This window comes from Westerdykella ornata (assembly GCF_010094085.1).
Source record: "Westerdykella ornata strain CBS 379.55 unplaced genomic scaffold EI97scaffold_5, whole genome shotgun sequence".
Taxonomy (NCBI): domain Eukaryota; kingdom Fungi; phylum Ascomycota; class Dothideomycetes; order Pleosporales; family Sporormiaceae; genus Westerdykella; species Westerdykella ornata.
The window spans coordinates 236,029-250,970 of NW_022986855.1; the positions used below are offsets into that span (position 1 = coordinate 236,029).

The window sequence follows — 14,942 nt, forward strand, 5'->3', positions numbered from 1 at the left end:
ATCGCCAGGCTCGTGTCTCACCAGCTCAGCCATTGAAGACAGTGAGTGGGCCGCATATTGATATTCAGGTTGCAAAACTGCGTCGATTCTGGGTGCCAGATCCCTCTGCCCATAAACGTTCCCGACTCATTTCCGCTTGCTCTCTGCTGGTATATCCTGGATTAGCGGCAGCACGACGTCGAAATGCAGACTTACAGTATCAAGCTAGCGGACGCCGCGCGAACGGGTACCTGCAGTGACGTCGGTCCTCGCCGCAGACTAACAGTAAGGTTCGAGTGTTTAGAAGATGCAACCAGGGAGCCATGGCAACGACTGCTCGACAGCATTCGCTCTGCTTCTGCAGCGTTGGGGGTTCCAGCTTCGGTTTGATCCGTTCGGACGAAGAGAAATGGCCTAGACAGAGGTCCGTAGAGCGCCCACACGATGGATAGCACAGTGGCGAAACTGCAACGACGGCGATGTAGTCAGGAGGCCTATATGGGACTCTCCGGATTATGCTCGTCCGTCCCTGCTATTGGTTGTCATTCCAACCACGACGGTCTCCGCTGCTTAGAAGAGCCACACCGTTTTCCTCCTCCGTAGTCAGCTGTTCATACCAGAATACATCTGACAGGACACCGGGAATGCATATCGCAGTCAGCGCGCCTCCAGAAAGGGGGCCCGATGAAGCATGCCAGCACGAGGGCGACTTTGGTCGATTTCCTCCAAATCTCCTTGTACGTTATTCAGAAATTCGCAAGCTTGAAGCGGAATGAAGCCGGCTAATAATTAATAATCCTGGTGGAAGACTCGGCGGTTCCGGTACCACTCCTGAGACGTGAACAAAGAAGATTATCTAGCACACTCGAAATTCGTCTTTCGAGATACACGGTATCTAGATGCGGAGTACGGAGTATACAAGGCAGCAAACGGTTGCAGCATAACGGTACAGTAGAGCGGCGATGGACCCAGATGGCTTGGCCGTCTTTTCATAGTAACAATAACGGGCGCTTGCTACTCCTACTGTTTAAGCGCCCGCTTGCATCTTCTCACGATTCTTTCTCATCAATGCAGGAGAACATAATCAGCAGATGATGAATTCTGGCTCGGGGAATACCGAGAATAATAATAAAACGCTGATGGCAGCATTCTACCAACCGGGGCATTGGCTTCTTAAAAGTTATGATACGGGAGAGATGCTAGAAATACTCTGGGAAGCGGGCTTATTAGCCACCCGCGGGCCCGCCGGGGGAACATTCACCGCGAGTTGATGAGGCTGTGCTGGGCGGGCGAATCTGCCTCAACGTGCTCAAGGCACACCAAAGTCCAAGCTCCGGCTGCTTGACGGCAATCCTGCCGCGGCCCCTCGCATCATTCCACCCTCTCTACCCTCCAGACGTCACTTTCTGTATCGATCTGATACTGCGTACTCCCCTATCCGCACCCTCTCCTCTCCTCGACCTCTCCATCGGGCGACTGTTCTATCCTCTGCACAAGTCACGCGCGCCCCGCCTTGGCAACTCAGCCCTGAGCTTCTCTCCCTCCGAGTCCCTCTCTCCAAACCCTTCCACCACCCCCGTCGCTTGGTCTGCTAGAGAGCCCGCTCGGCCAGAGCGAATAACGAGGGAAGTCTGCCTTGACTGGTGCCTCGAGAACAACCTCTTCGCTTCTCACTGCGGCTGGGCTGGCCCTTCTGCCATCACCGACTTTCCTCCCAGATCACCGCTCCCTCCCCCATCCCTCTGCTCACGGCGACAACAGCCCCATACACGGTATCATCTCCCGTCCAAGCCCGAAGGAACTCTGCACCGCCGCCCGCGGCTGCTCTCTTCCCCCTCACCCCTGTCGGTCCCGCCATCACAAGGCGAGGCGGATCGCCCATCGCCCACGCTGCGAACCTCTGCTCCTCCATCATCCATCGTCCACCTGCACGCTTCCTCCCGTTCCACTTCCCTGGCCCTTTCCACCTCTTCACCCTCTCACCCGCTCCTAAGTGCCCTTCACGGCTGCCATCGAGCTCTTCTCCGCTCCGCTCCGTCGCTTCCGTCCCGTCCCCTCCGAGCCCATCAAACGTCTTCAGGGCTGCTTCCATGGCGTCCCGGGACTGAGACATCGCAAAGTCACGTTACCTGTACTGAGGTGCCAGACTTCGTCCCGCGCTTTCTGGCTTCCTGGTCTGGGATTGATTGTGCCCCGATCCTTCGCCGCCGCCCTCCAGGCTCGCCATCTCGCTCCACCGCCAGCCTAGTCTACCTGCCGGGTCCAAGGCGAAACCGTCATGTCGACGGGCGAAATGCATCCGCCGTCCCTTCACGGCCACCCCCACAGTCGCCAGCAGCGCCACTCTGGCGATGATGCGTCCCAGCCCTTCCTTCCCGTCTCCTCCTCAGGCTCATTTCTCCTTCCTGCAGACCCTCAGGGTGCATTTACCTTTTCTGCCGAACCCGCAATGATAGACTACTCCTCCATGGTCAGCCTGACGCCCTCGAGCGGCACCGCCCAGGACTCCGTCTTCACTCCCAACACAAACACGGGCTCCTCTTTTGACTCCTCCTTACACCCAGAGTACCTCAATCATTCCTACCCTCCTCCCAATCTCCTGCAAGCGCATCAGAACTACTCTCTCTCGCCAGGTACACATAGCCGATCAGGCCAGAGCATCTCCCCCTCGCATTCCATCGACCATCTGAGCCCCGAGGCGGCCTATCTGAGCGATCCCAACCATCAAGACATCACCTGCTACACCAACCAGAACTTCACCGGCCAGTACCTCGAGGAGCCCTTTTCGAACCTCAACTTCGCCGACCCAAACATCACTCCTAATGCCTTCGACACATTCCCGACGAGCATTGGCATGTCCTTACCGATAACCCCGGATGCCCTTGCCACATACAACGCTCAAGTCCCTCAACCCTTACCCGCCAACGTACAGGCTGGGTCACAGTTGATCTCGCCCTGTCCGACCACCGACTCCAGTCCGGTCATCACACAGGGCATAAAGAGGGCCAACGGCATCGGATTACAATATATTGCACAGAACAAACAACAAATTTCGACGCCCCCTGCCACTGTAACCAGTAGTACAATGCACTCTACTCCAAGCAAGCAACAGCAGCATAGCCCTGCGCTTACGAACAGCTCCGGTAGCGGTGTCGTGAATGCGCAGCCCTTGCCCCCACACCTTACAAGCCCAATCGTGCGTGTTGAGCATTATAGCAGAGGCGAGTCCCCAACTCGATCCGATATCAGCAGACCGGTCAGCAAAAGGAGTCATGGTAGCCGCCGTTCTGCGAATCACCTCTCCCCCTTTCCCGTCGATGACTCATCTTCCGATGAGGATGAGCACCAGGAACCAGTGCGGATCCAACGGGTCGTAAGGGGGCCGGATAGAGCCGAGGACGGGTCCTGGCTCCCTAAAGGAGGAAGCAGTTCGGCCGGTCTCAGTCCGGATGAGCGCCACGCCATGGGAGACATGCTGGTTCCGACGCTCGAGGAGATTGCACAACGCAGGAAACAGGAAGAGAAGAAACTTGAGGTCGAGGACTGGCTTACGAAGAGTGAGGCCGCAAGTGAAGCCGGTGATGGTGGCTCCTCGAGCAACCTGTTGCGACCCTTTGCCCCGCGACGTCGAGCGAAGAGCACCAATGATGCCCATCGCCAACCTTATGGACTGCAGGGTCTGCACCTAGGCCTCGGAGTCCGCACTGACTTTGACAGACCCGACGATTCTGGAATCCCTGGACCTGGCCTGTACGTCGATGAGAGGAGCGAGTATGACGAATACGAGGACGACGAGGACGAGGACGGATCTGTACGGCCGGAGTCGCCGCCTGCGGAGATCGATGTCGAGGCGAGCCATAATGACACAACACCATTTCCACCCTTAGTCGACCATGGATCGCTGTTAGGGGCCATCGTACGACCTTGGGTAGACCCACCATCCCAGCCGCCCACGACCTCTACTCGTTATCAACCGCAAACATCCAACGCTGCAATGATGCGCTTCCGGCTGAGAGCCAAAGACGTCGAGACGGCGTCCTTGGCTGCTACTCTAGGTTCGCGTCGACTGAGTGAATCTGATTTGGGGAGTGTCAGGGCAGCCCCAGGCGTGGTCAAAGTCATCCAACCCGATCTGAAGAAGCACAAGGAAAGACAGCGTCGACCCAGCTTTCTAGAGAATATACTCCCCAAGCGTACCCCTAGCAACCTCTTGAAGCGCAAGGGGAGCATACCTGTGCAACAACAATCCTCTGACGCCGGAAATGACAAGTCCAAGGAAGGTGGGGTTATGGAGAAACCCAAGCGAATGGGGAGTTGGGGACGTCCAAAGTCTCCCAAAGTAGATATCACTGCTGCAAACCAGACAAAGGACCTGGGCCCTCCCAGTGCTTCTAACCTGTCGGCGACGAGCGGGCCATGGTATCAGGGTGCCAAGAATGTGATTAGACGGAGCAGAAGTAGGAGTGATTTAGGCAAATCACCCGGACTCGCTGAACTCATGACCCAGCATGGTGGCCCACCAATGCCCATGCTGGCTTCTCCACTAGCAGAGACTGAAGCCACGAAGGCAACACCTCAACCCAGCCCAGGAGGGGATGAGGATGAAGACGAGACGGCCGAAGCAATCACCATGGATCTTTCAGTCCGCTCAGACCCGATCATTCCTACCTACGAGGGGTTCAAGACGCATGCTCGCCAGCTCAACCCGCGGTTGGTTGACTACATGGTGGAACGAATCACACAGGAGCAGATGAGGAGATATAAGCGTCTTCTAGAGTTCAAGGTCAAGCATCTGAATGCTGTCAAAAACAGGAACTGCGCTTCGGGCACCTTCTGTACTGAGCTCGGTGGCTCATCCAAGCAGCTGCCGCCGCGAGCAGGTAACAAAGACTCGGACGCACCTTTTATCGGCTTCCAAATCACAGCACCGGGGTCATCCGATGACGATGGAGATGCGCCTCCGGAGGGAACTGTTGTTTCTGCCCAGTTTCCATCTGGCGTCCCCCTTCCTCCGGTGAAGCGTCTCCCGGCCGAGTTCGAGTGTCCACTGTGCTTCAAGGTCAAGAAATTCTACAAACCGTCGGATTGGACAAAGCATGTCCATGAGGACGTTCAACCATTCACCTGCACGTTCCCCAACTGCGGCGAACCCAAGTCGTTCAAGCGGAAAGCGGACTGGGTAAGGCACGAGAATGAGAGACACCGGCAACTTGAGAATTGGACTTGCCAAATCGCCGATTGCAACCACACGTGCTATCGGAAGGACAACTTTGTTCAGCATCTGGTTCGGGAGCACAAGATTGCAGAACCTCGAGCTCGCACTGGTCGGACAGCGGCGAGAGAAGCGCAATCCGGCATAGAAACAGGTACGTTGCACCGAATGATAGGGAAACAACTTGCTAAGAAGTGATTCTAGAAGACATTTGGACGCTGGTCGAGAGATGCCGTCGCGACACGGCGAAGCAGCCAAAGGACGAGCCATGTCGATTCTGTGGCAACATTTGCAACAGCTGGAAGAAGCTGACTGTACACCTTGCAAAACACATGGAACAGATCAGCATGCCTATTCTCCCGCTTGTGGAGCAGAAGCAGATCAATGCCGACACCATCATCAGCCCGGTCATCGAGCTGCCAGAGTCGCGCAAGCTTGCAGGGACGCCCAGCAAATCTCCGGTCGACAATCCGTCGCGATACAACCCCAAGACCAATTCGACGCTCGCGCCGGGCATCGACCCGTCATTCGGCCAGATTCCAATAAACACGTCCTCGTCTGCATCAGCATCGGCCGTGATGCACACGTACCCGCCACCACAGTTTATGAGTGTCAAGAACGAGCAGCCTGCGCAGAAGGTGGGCTATAGCAACTACGGCATGGAGGCCAGCCCAATGTATACGGGGCAGACATACCCTGGCCTACAAGTACCACCCAAACCGACGGGTGGCTATCTAAATGGGCAATCCCCGGTGGCCAACCAGCATTTCGTCAATGATGGTACGCAGAATGGAGCGAATACCTACAATATGGCTCCGATCGCAAGCATGGGTCAACCACAGCAGGCTGCATACAGTTCCTCGCCTATGGACGGCAAAGCCTTTTCGACTGATACGATGGGCGCAATGTACTTTACTCAGGAGCCGCAATCGATGATCCCCACCAACGGAGCGATGCAGTCAGACATGGGAATGGACACGGTCAACGGCGTGACGTACGATGCCTCCATGTACGAGGGAATGTCGTACATGACCGCAGGGCAACACAATTACCAGTACCAGGGATGATGTGGACCGGTCACGATGACGATGACGATGCGATGTTTGCTTTCTTTTTCTTTTCTCTTCCACTCGTTTCCGGTTTCTAAGCTCGATATCCCCATGCGCAACGTTGGAGTTTGTCATTGTCTGTATAGAGAGGAAGTGCGCCATTCTGTCGTTTCCTTGTTTGGTCGGCCATGGCTCGGGGCCTGGTGGAGTTTGGATGAGGGCAACATGGAGTTTGGCTATATGGGGTGCATATTATCGGCATATATTATATCATATGTACCATTCGTTTACTTCAAGAAGATTATCGATATCTTCCACCAAGGCACAATGATTTAGCAGCACGAAGCGGCACCAGGACCGAATGTGGAAGTGGGTGGAGCAGAGCCTAGCACGCGGTTACAACAGGGTGTCCGGAGTCGCACGGGTTGCATGTGTCTGGAACGAGAAAGAGTTGGTATACGCATTTGGCGTCGACTTGTCTCTTTACCAACCTCTGCGAATTCCAAATACCATATAGTAAAGGAATCTGACGTGGAGAGAGGACGCTGACGTGCCGAGACTCGACTCTCACGTTCCATCCATTGATTGGGTGCCTCGTGCGTCGCAGCACATGGGCTTCACGCGCGGCGGACACAGCCACCACGTTCGTCTCTTCTGTCGCTCTGGGAGTGTGAGTGGTTGGACCATAGATTGGTGCCCTCTCAAGGGGGTACTATCTTGGCGAGACACCACACCAGCACAACCAGGCAGCAGTGAGGCGAAAGGGTTGCCTTGCTGCTGGGTTGAGATGATTGCGTTCCCTGCAGATGCTTTCTCAGCGTGCACACCGAGAGAGAGGAAATGTCAAAAGTCATTGCTCCTACTCCGCCTACCACTGTTACTGCGCCTGCGCCGACGACGAGACGCAGACTTTGAAGCACACGATTCGATGTGTGTCGGCTCTGCTCTGGATTTGCTTGAATCGGATTCGATGACCTTTTACTAATACGCCAAAGAGCAATTCGTCGGTCGGGTACTTTTGGACGCAGCAGCCAGCCTTGTGAGACCCCTCCCTCCCCGCATCTTACACCGCTCACCGAAGGACAAGGACAAGGACAGGGTCAAGGACACACAGCGACAGGCGTCCCACCTCATGTGTGCTGTCGTTGCACGTTGCACGCGGCTCTTGCAAGATAGGCTGGCTTCCGCTCCACCGTTTGACGGATTGCAGAGCCTACGAGAGACTGCATACTAATGTGGCCGTTTTGCACTTCCACCACGAGCTGAACCTTGGAACCCACTCAGGTTGAGACATGACGCAGCCCAACAACAACCACCTCTACCCCTCCTTTAGCTTTCAAGAGCCGGTGAGTATCTGATCAAACCCCTCCGTGATATCCCGCAAAGTAACACTCGAACAGTTCTACGAATCCGAGGACCTACAATCCTTTACCAACTCAGCCTTCTCTCAATGGGACTCCCAAGGAGCACAGATGGGCTACGATGCGGCCCCAAGCCCATCACTATCCGTCGCGACTGCCAGGAGTGCTCCGGACCCTCGGCTTTCGCACAGCTTTGCGACTTTCACTCAATCACAGCTGGTCCAGCGTCGTGAAGGCACAGACAACCGTCTCTCTAACCTGGGCTTCCTCGCAGTGCCACATGGCGGTCAGACCCGTTCCGCTCTCGACAATGCAAATCCCATCACACGCTTCTATAACTCGGATTCGCCATGGAGTCCCGAGATGATGAGGAGCCACAATGTCTCTGGCGGCGCTTCCCCCTATCCTCAGATGCGGGCGGATTTTGTCACTTATCGCAACTCTCCTGGATATGACATTGACCATTCAGCCCCCAGGTCGGACTCGGGATACCAGACGTTTCCCTCGCATCAGTCGGTTGTGAGCCATGATGGTGATTTCCCTGAGCAAGACATCCCTCCCGAAGTGACGCCGCAAATCGGTGGCTTGTATGTGGACTCTGTCGCCAGCGACCCCGGCGAGATTCCGACACTGTCAGTATCCGTGGATCAGGCGTCCCAGTATAGCGGCCACAGTACTACACGTACTACACGCAGTGCCGGCCATGGAAAGGAAATTCCGTGTCCCGAATGTTCAGAGATATCGAAGTGCAGGTCCGACCACAAGTAGGTGCACATGGCTCCGTTTTCTACGGTGACATTGGTTGACGAGGCGAGTCCCAGAAAGCATATGTTGCGCCATAGGAAGCCTTTCAAATGCGATGTCCCCGCGTGTCCTCGAGGAGGGAAAGGTTTCACGACAGTCAACGATCTGAACAGACACAAGAAGAGTGTCCATGGAATCGGAGCCTTCACCAACTCCTACCTGTGCGCGTCCGAGAGTTGCAAGAAGAAGGGCAAGATCTGGCCTCGGCTGGACAACTTCAAGCAGCACATCGATCGCATGCACAAGGGCGAGGATAAGGAGGATCTTATTCGAAGGTACGAGCCCAGTGCATCTGCGGAGCAAACGCCAGTCACTGAGAACGTCGCAGGTCCGAATACCATGGCGCCGACCCAGGGGCAACCGAAGAGTCCATGACGACTGCGCCCATGGAAACGACGCTGGCGGGAATAGGTACGGAGAGACCGTTCTCTACTTGCAGTAATGAGCTCGATGATCCCACGTCCGGAATAAGCTTAACCCCAGATCAGGAATCCCATCAGCCTTGGACTACTTTGTCTCTCACCAGTCCTTCGGCACAGGGCTTTGACATGGATCTAGTTGGGGCGGGACCACCGAATGCGGCTGCCTCTACCTATCACGGTCGAGATCCGGGTTTGTTGTCTCCATTGACGCCGGATGTGCGGAGAGTCTCGCAGAGTCCTCGTGTGCCGTCGCAGAGACTGGATACTCACGCAGATATCGCCGAGTCTCAGACCATGGAGAAGGAGATCGTGCGACCACCTCCCGATCTTTCAAGCGCACTTCAGGCGCAAGGAGGCCCAGAGCAAGAAGCTCTTTTGAAGTTCTCCAAATCCTTGGTCAACGTGATTCAGCATGCCTCAAACAACAGCTCGGGAGAGGACCTGGAAAACCTTATTCTGCGCGCCCTCTCAACAAGCATTGGCCAAAGGACAATCTCGCAGCAGCTTTCGCAGCAGTCTCCCCACCGAGCAGCCTCTTTGGACCGCCCTACGAAATCGGAAAACCCATCATCATCACCATCATCCGCGCAGCACCAACGAAACCACCTCAAACCACCACCATCCCCCCAAACAAAACGTTCCCCCCACCGCCCGCCATCTCGCCGCTCCAGCAGCAGCACCTCCCCCCTCCCAACGACGCAGTGCGAGCAGTGTAACGCCGTGGTGTCGCGCCCCTGCGACCTGCGCAAGCACCTCAAGCGGCACACGAAGCCGTACGGCTGCACGTATCCCAACTGTTATCGACGCTTCGGCGCCAAGTCGGACTGGAAGCGGCATGAGAATAGCCAGCATTTCCAGCAGGAGATGTTTCTGTGTCGGTTCTGTGGTGTGGGCGGCGTGGGTGACGGGGGAAAAGCGGGGGGCGAGGGCTTGTTTTGGAGGGTGAGGGATTTTGAGGGGCATTTGAGGGGGTGCCATGGGATGGGTGGTGGGAAGGGGAAGGGGGATGATGGGCAGGGCACTGGCGGTGGTGGCAGCAACGGCAGGGATAAGGAGATTGAGAAGGAGATGAAAGAGAGGCGGATCGGGAGGAACGGCCAGGGCGCATTCTGGTGCGGCTTCTGCGCGGATGTGGTGCCGTTGCGGAAGAAGAGGAATGAGGCGTGGGACGAGCGGTTTGATCATGTGGATGGGCATTTGAGGGCGGGGAAGGGGATCGAGGAGTGGGTTTGTTTTGAGGCCGGGAGGAGGAAGGGGGATTTGTTGAGAGAAAACGAAGAGGGAGAGGGGGAGAGGGAGGGAGAGGGAGAGAGGCAGAGTTTCAAGGGGGAGGGGCTTGTGAGGAGGAGGAGGACGTTGAGGGGAGATTTGGATGGGGAAGGGGATGAGGAAGAGGAAGAGGTGGATGGTGGTGATGTAGAGTTGGATGATGGAGAGGACGAGGATGATGATGACGATGACGATGACGAGTATGGCCCGACCTTGGATGCTCAGAGGCAGAAGGAAACCCCGCATCCTGCCGCGCATGCCGCAGAGTCCCGGAAACGGCACCGACACGACGCCGCCGAGTCTGCGTCTCCGTCGCAGCAGCCGACGCAGAAGAGGAGGAAGTCGAAGGTCAAGGGTGAATTGAGATTCAAGTACTGCGTAAGCATCTGGCATCAAAAGGGGAAAATGGAGCTGACCTCGCATACCAGTGCCAGTGCCAAGGCGGGCCTTGGGCCCAGCATACGTATGATAATTGCATGGAGTGCGGGCATGCGCTGTGTGGTTCGTGTGTGGAGATGGTGGAGCTTATAGAAGAAGAATGAATGGGTAGTGGGAACTTGAAGGGGGGTTAGAGAGCGAGAGGGCGAAGAAGTTTTGAGAAGGTGAATGGAGGTGGGATCGTTAGGTGTTTGAGTTGGCGAAACCAATGGTTCGGGGTATGTTTGATTTGATAGGAAGGGAGCAGGGAGCTGGGATATTAGAGGGTTGTTATTGATGGACTGGATGGATGGATGGATTTCAAGTGCTGGATTTTTGCGAGGACTGGAGGGGAAGCGGAGGTTAGGGAAGTGGAGGATCGAGGGTCACAGTAACAGAAACGAGCACACGCACTAACCGCTTTAAACAGGTATCTACTACTAGACAAAACCATAGATTCAGCTACATCCTTCTATGAAGAACTATCTACAATCTCCCTCTACAGGATTACTAACATCCTGTACGATACCTTAATAACACTATATGCTAGACAAGATACATTTAGTCTATTACTATTAGAATAAGCAAGCTAGTGCTTTTAACATGCTAGGATGCATTCAAGATAGTAGCAGCTAAGTTACATCGCTGCAGCTTTCGCAGAAGACTAATAAACCCTACTACAATGCTCTGCATACACGTTGGTACTCTATATTAAACAGATACAGCGCCGTTCCAGTAGTCTTACGGAATCAGAACCCCCTAAAATCTCCAATTTATCTAGCTACACACCAGCACGATGGGGTACCAATCTACTTCTCACATCCCGTACATCGAAATGCCACCAAGTCATCCATCAATACTTTGAGCCATTTCCGTGCGGCCTCCTCCCTCAGTGCGACCAGAACATCCCGGAGCTCTAGAACCTGTAGTCTATCATCTAGATTGATATCCCCCGAACCGGCTTGATCATCCTCTAACGTTTGGAAATCGGCGCGGGGAATAACAATGCTCTGCAACTTCGTGCACCTGCCAACGACGTCCACGTAGGCAGCGATGAGGGCGTCCAGCATGCTCTGTTTTGGTTTACCCCTCCAGGCGTGGTACCAGCCGCAGGGCCAACAGTCGTACTCGTGACATGCCGGGACGAAATCCGCACGCAGGGTAACGAGGGCAGGACAGTATTTGGCGAGAAAGAGAAGAGTCTTGGCCTGTTTTTCGAGGGCACGAGTGAGGTTTGGACGAGGCTTGTAAGCGGCTCCGGGGCGCTTCGCATTGAAACCACTTCCTACTTCTCTGGTGAGGTGAATGTGTGTCATGGAGGCAAACCAGGATGGGTTGAGAGTCATCCGTCGGAATACACCGCTGAGGCAATATTAGTGCGATAATTTATTTGGGTTAGGAATGTACTTACTGTCCAGGCTTGTTGTTGTAGTAGTTCGTCCAGTTGTCGTAGTGAACTGCCCTGTCGCTTAACTCGAACCCGATGCGGACATTCACATTTTGAAAGAGCAGGTCGGCAACCTCATCTCGAATTAATCGGCAAATGTGAAGTAGAGGCCAGTCTTTGAGCAGTATTATGTAGTAATAAGTCTCTCTTACGTATCAGCCGTGTTCCTGGAAAAAAAGGTTCGTCCACCTACCCAGTTGTGCCCATCAACAGTGCGGCTCTCCATAACAAACGCCCCTGACCTCTCATCGGGACGTTCAAACTCGACTTCAAGAACCCTCGAACGGTGTTCATATTCGGGTACATCGCTGCCGTCGGATTGAGTGTCCCAGTAGCTTCCTGTATCACAACCTGGATGTGAGCGGTACCCGCAGTTGTCTTTCCGACAGCCTGTCCAAAGTCTGCGAGCTACAAGCACCCCGAGATGGCTGTATATTTCGTGGCGCAACTCGGCAGGAAGTTTCTCAAACGCTGACAGTTTTCGAGGACGAGGTATCTCGAAAGCAGGTGGCAAGTCCTCCATCCGTCGCATGGGCGAAACGAAGAATTTCGAGAGCGCCAATGCTTGTAGATCCAAACTATTGGCATCCTGTGAGGTGCACATTGTTATAGTAAGACTGTAGGGTGATATAGGTTGCGCGAGGTTGCGGGTCGACAGTTTGAGGTTGTAGTTGGATCTTTGAAGAAAGTTTGTGCTGAGAGAAAGGATGTTGCGCCGGACTGCGGTGAAAAAGCTCATGCAAATATGTAGTGTAGAAGGTTAAGAAAGGCGGTGACGTAAATAAACAAATTATCTTATATATCGGAGACCCTCCCTCCGCATACTTCCACCGCTTAACGAACCGCGTCGAGCTCCTGTGAACATATGGACGGAAGTCTTGCTCTAATGGAGCCATGCTGTTGTGGTTGTAGAAGCACCGCTTCAGGTACAGTTAGTTAACCTTTCGGGGACAAGTATATAAAGTAGCTGGAGTTTGGGGAGGATCGGTCACATGGCGATGTGGTGATTGTTAACTGCTTGCCCTCGTCCTGAGCTTTATAGAATCTGCCCGCTTGCGCATGAATGCGGGACAACTACAAAGATTAAGCCTCCTTGCGTTTTGCTTTCCTTCTTGCTTATTCTGAGATTATCACGCGCAGGGTGCATGAGATTTCCCCGGGAATAGGGCTTTTATGGGCCTTTTCTGGCCCTCGGCCATAATCACCTTAGGGTATCCGGTAGAGCTCGAGACATCAAGACCAAATCACAATAGATCTAAGAGTACGCCTTAATTAGCCGTCTTTCTAGAATGCTAGCAGCTATAGAAGAGGAGGAAAGAGGAACACAAGTACCTAGAGTAGGTGTCTTGGTACGTTCCTCGTCGCTAGAGGTTAATAGTTGGGCCGTAGAGGACGCCTTGTCTACAGATATCCCTGGCAAGGCGGAATATCATACCGCACATCTGTTATAATAGGACGTTGCATCTGGATAGACTGAATGGGATTGTTGAGTCTAAGTAGCATTGCTGCAGCTTTCGCGAAAAACTGGAAGTATCCCATTATAATGGCATATGTCCAGGTAGGTACGCGAGGGTAGGAGACTGAAATCTATTATACATTCAGAGTGTTGTGAAGGCTGAACCCCCAAGGTTGACTATCTAAGACACAGTTCCATCGCATAGCCTAAGCGCATGCGCCATCTATAACCCACGTCTAGCTTATCTATCTAGGACTCGGAAGCGTCATCGACCCAGAGTTCCTCCACCGGATGAGTTACCATATCATTCATCAAGGGCTGAATCCATTTCAGCGCAATCTCCTCCTTCAAACCGGCCGGAACGTCCCGCAGTTCGAGAACCCGAAGAACCGCCACCTTCAACGGGCAGTCCTCAAACCGTCGTACCTGAAGCCTCTCGACCACAATCTCCTGCAGGTTTGCACACTTGGAGACTACCTCGATATAGGCGGCGATGAGAACGCCAATTGTGCTCTGTTTCGGTTTCTGACCGCAAGTGCAACGAAAGACCCAGTCCCAGTAGATGTGGGGACATGCTGGGATAAAATCCGTCCGCAGGGTGACGAGTGCAGGACAATACTTGGCGACAAAGCGGAGAGAATTGGCTTGTTTCTTGAGCATGCGAGTGATGTGGCGCTTGTAACCTGGGCGACGGGCAATGGATCCTCTGCCGACCTGATCGGTTAGATGGATGCGGGTGATGTAGTAAAACCAAGCTGGGTTGAGGTGCATATGTCGGAATACATAGCTGAGGCCGCGTTAGTATTACAACAACTTTATATCCCCGTCAGCTTGCACTTATCCTCCAGATCTGCTGCAGTGGCGATAGTTCCGCTCGTCGAAATGCACCCTTTTGTCGCTCAATTCATAGCAGACACGGACGTTGACGTCCCGGAACAACAAGTCGGGGACCTCATCGCGAATAGACTTGCACACATGGAGCAACGTCAAGTCCATGAATGGCTCCGGAAGCCACGCCTATCAAGATTGTTAGCAATGCTGGGAAGGAAGTCGGTTCGCATATTACAAACCGAATCCACCCCTTGCCCAGTCTTGCTCTCAAATCTGAACTGGTCGGCGCGACCACAAGGGCTCTTGGACTGTATTTCGACCATCCGCCAACGATGTTGATATTGACAGCGCTCGAAGTAGTTCAATCCACAAGGCAAGTATAAGTACGCGTTGGCCCATGAGGGTGGTTCCCATTCATCACACGACTCGTTGCGACAATTGACCCACATGTTATGTCCAACGGGCACCCCGAGGTAGCTATATACCTGTTGCCGCACCTCCCTAGGGAGCTTCTCAAGCGAGGAGAGCTTTCGAGGAGGAGCGGCCTCGAAGGCAGGTGGCAAATCCTTCAGCCATCCCATCGGTGGAACGGAGCCGAATTTGGAGAGCGTCAATGCATGACGGTCAAATTCGTTGTCGTCGTCTGGCGAGGCCATCTTCGAAAGTGAGCGTAGAGCCGTCGGCTCTGGATGATG

The 14,942-nt window shown here is 54.3% G+C and overlaps 4 protein-coding genes across 4 annotated transcripts; 2 read left to right on the forward strand and 2 right to left on the reverse strand.

The window, feature by feature from the left end:
• Positions 1 to 2,257: 2,257 nt before the first annotated feature.
• EI97DRAFT_440685 (uncharacterized protein) lies at positions 2,258 to 6,258 on the forward strand (the record flags this gene model as incomplete). Its single annotated transcript, XM_033799655.1, has 2 exons — positions 2,258 to 5,345; positions 5,396 to 6,258. The coding sequence occupies 2 exons, from the start codon at positions 2,258 to 2,260 to the stop codon at positions 6,256 to 6,258; spliced, it is 3,951 nt and encodes a 1,316-aa protein (XP_033655714.1).
• Positions 6,259 to 7,296: 1,038 nt separating this feature from the next.
• EI97DRAFT_431449 (uncharacterized protein) lies at positions 7,297 to 11,068 on the forward strand. Its single transcript, XM_033797936.1, has 5 exons — positions 7,297 to 7,586; positions 7,641 to 8,365; positions 8,423 to 8,680; positions 8,734 to 10,474; positions 10,525 to 11,068. Exons 1-5 carry the CDS (start codon positions 7,533 to 7,535, stop codon positions 10,636 to 10,638), a joined length of 2,892 nt encoding a protein of 963 aa, XP_033655715.1. The 5' UTR covers positions 7,297 to 7,532; the 3' UTR covers positions 10,639 to 11,068.
• A 254-nt stretch (positions 11,069 to 11,322) lies between these two features.
• Positions 11,323 to 12,564, reverse strand: EI97DRAFT_456615 (uncharacterized protein; the record flags this gene model as incomplete). Its single annotated transcript, XM_033800744.1, has 3 exons — positions 11,323 to 11,875; positions 11,925 to 12,103; positions 12,154 to 12,564. 3 exons carry the CDS (start codon positions 12,562 to 12,564, stop codon positions 11,323 to 11,325), a joined length of 1,143 nt encoding a protein of 380 aa, XP_033655716.1.
• Positions 12,565 to 13,665: 1,101 nt separating this feature from the next.
• On the reverse strand, positions 13,666 to 14,903 carry EI97DRAFT_456616 (uncharacterized protein; the record flags this gene model as incomplete). The annotated part of the gene is made up of 3 exons (XM_033800745.1): positions 13,666 to 14,130; positions 14,338 to 14,433; positions 14,487 to 14,903. 3 exons carry the CDS (start codon positions 14,901 to 14,903, stop codon positions 13,666 to 13,668), a joined length of 978 nt encoding a protein of 325 aa, XP_033655717.1.
• Positions 14,904 to 14,942: the final 39 nt, after the last annotated feature.